The sequence below is a fragment of the Propithecus coquereli genome, unplaced genomic scaffold (assembly GCF_000956105.1).
Source record: "Propithecus coquereli isolate 6110/MARCELLA unplaced genomic scaffold, Pcoq_1.0 Scaffold24, whole genome shotgun sequence".
NCBI classification, from domain to species: domain Eukaryota; kingdom Metazoa; phylum Chordata; class Mammalia; order Primates; family Indriidae; genus Propithecus; species Propithecus coquereli.
The window spans coordinates 522,820-524,090 of record NW_012147952.1 but is presented as its reverse complement, the minus strand read 5'-3'; the positions used below and the strand labels follow the sequence as shown (position 1 = coordinate 524,090).

The 1,271-nt window shown below is 39.2% G+C and overlaps 1 protein-coding gene across 1 annotated transcript in view; it reads right to left on the bottom strand.

The window, feature by feature from the left end:
* Positions 1-1,271, bottom strand: part of OGFRL1 (opioid growth factor receptor-like 1) — a 22,583-nt gene that overhangs the window by 16,378 nt on the left and 4,934 nt on the right. Inside the window, exon 2 of the mRNA XM_012646031.1 lies at positions 835-938. Within this exon, the coding sequence (XP_012501485.1) occupies positions 835-938 (104 nt within the window). The remainder of the gene's footprint in view (positions 1-834; positions 939-1,271) is intronic.

The window sequence follows — 1,271 nt, the reverse complement described above, 5'->3', positions numbered from 1 at the left end:
GAATATATTGCTTGAAATTACTGTTTTAAATTAATACATCAAAAAATAAATTCACTACTAGAAACACAGAAACAGAGTTAAATACCGTCATAGTTTTAGGTTCAATGTTTTTAATATTGAAGGCATTCTTTAAGGTAAATTTTATGAAATTCAAATTAGAGTCAAATTAACAATTTATCACTGCATTACTTCAAAAGGTTTTCTTACCCCAAGTCCTAATAAAACTATAATAATAATATAATTAATATTTCTCTATTGGTAAATGAAGCAGTACATTTTTCTCATTGGTAAATAACAACAGTGTATACTTATCCAGAGGTTTCCCTCCATATCAGAGCAGAGTTTTGGCCTTTGGGGCACCAGAAAGTTAAAGAAAAGTGGATCTGGCCATTTTAGTAATGTTCCTAAGTCTTAACTCCCAACTGGTACATCTCTCAATGTGCAGTATGAGGATTCCCTTCCCCAGTACTCCATCCAACCTTCAGATCTCTTTCCTTCAGTTAGTTCACCAAAGAGTGTGAGGTCCTGCCACTTTGAAAGCCTTGCAATCCATCACCTTCATTCCCTGACTCACATTGCTGTGGAACTGGCTCTGTTTCCCCTGAGAGGAAAGAGCAGGAGCCAGGGCTGTCTGATCACCTCACGTAGATAAGGGCTCTAAGGAGAGAAGCAGGCTGGTTTGACCTGGATAAAATTAGGATGCCTACCATGAACCACAGCATGACGTCTCAGTGAAATATGCAATGTTGGGGTCATATTACCATAGCAGCTGCATCCCTCACTACGGGTTTGGAAAAGATCCCACAAGGGCAATTGTTTAGTTGTGAGGAATACAAGTTTATTGGCAGAGTAGGATGGGGATCTACTGTATCTGCTGTTCCCTTCCGAGGATATTGGAAGACTGAACTGGGACTGCTGTAGCTTTCTGACCCCTGAATCTGAAAATTGACAGGAAAGATCATTCTAAACACAAACAGCACTTTCAATCATATCCTAAATAAATCTCAGATATGGCACAGTGGAAAGAACAATGGACTCTGGAACCGAGACCCAACTCTCTAATCAAGTGACATAGCAAGTCGGTCATTTAAGCTTTAAGTCTCAGTGACCTCATCTCCACAATGAGGAGGCTGAATTTTGTCTCCCCTAATATTCCATATTAATCTAAACTTCTGTGGTTCTGTAAATCTCCTCTCTCTCTTCCTCTTACAAAAATTGCCATTACTACCTTTCAGATAATAGCCATGGTAAACAGGTGGTGGAAAGGTATC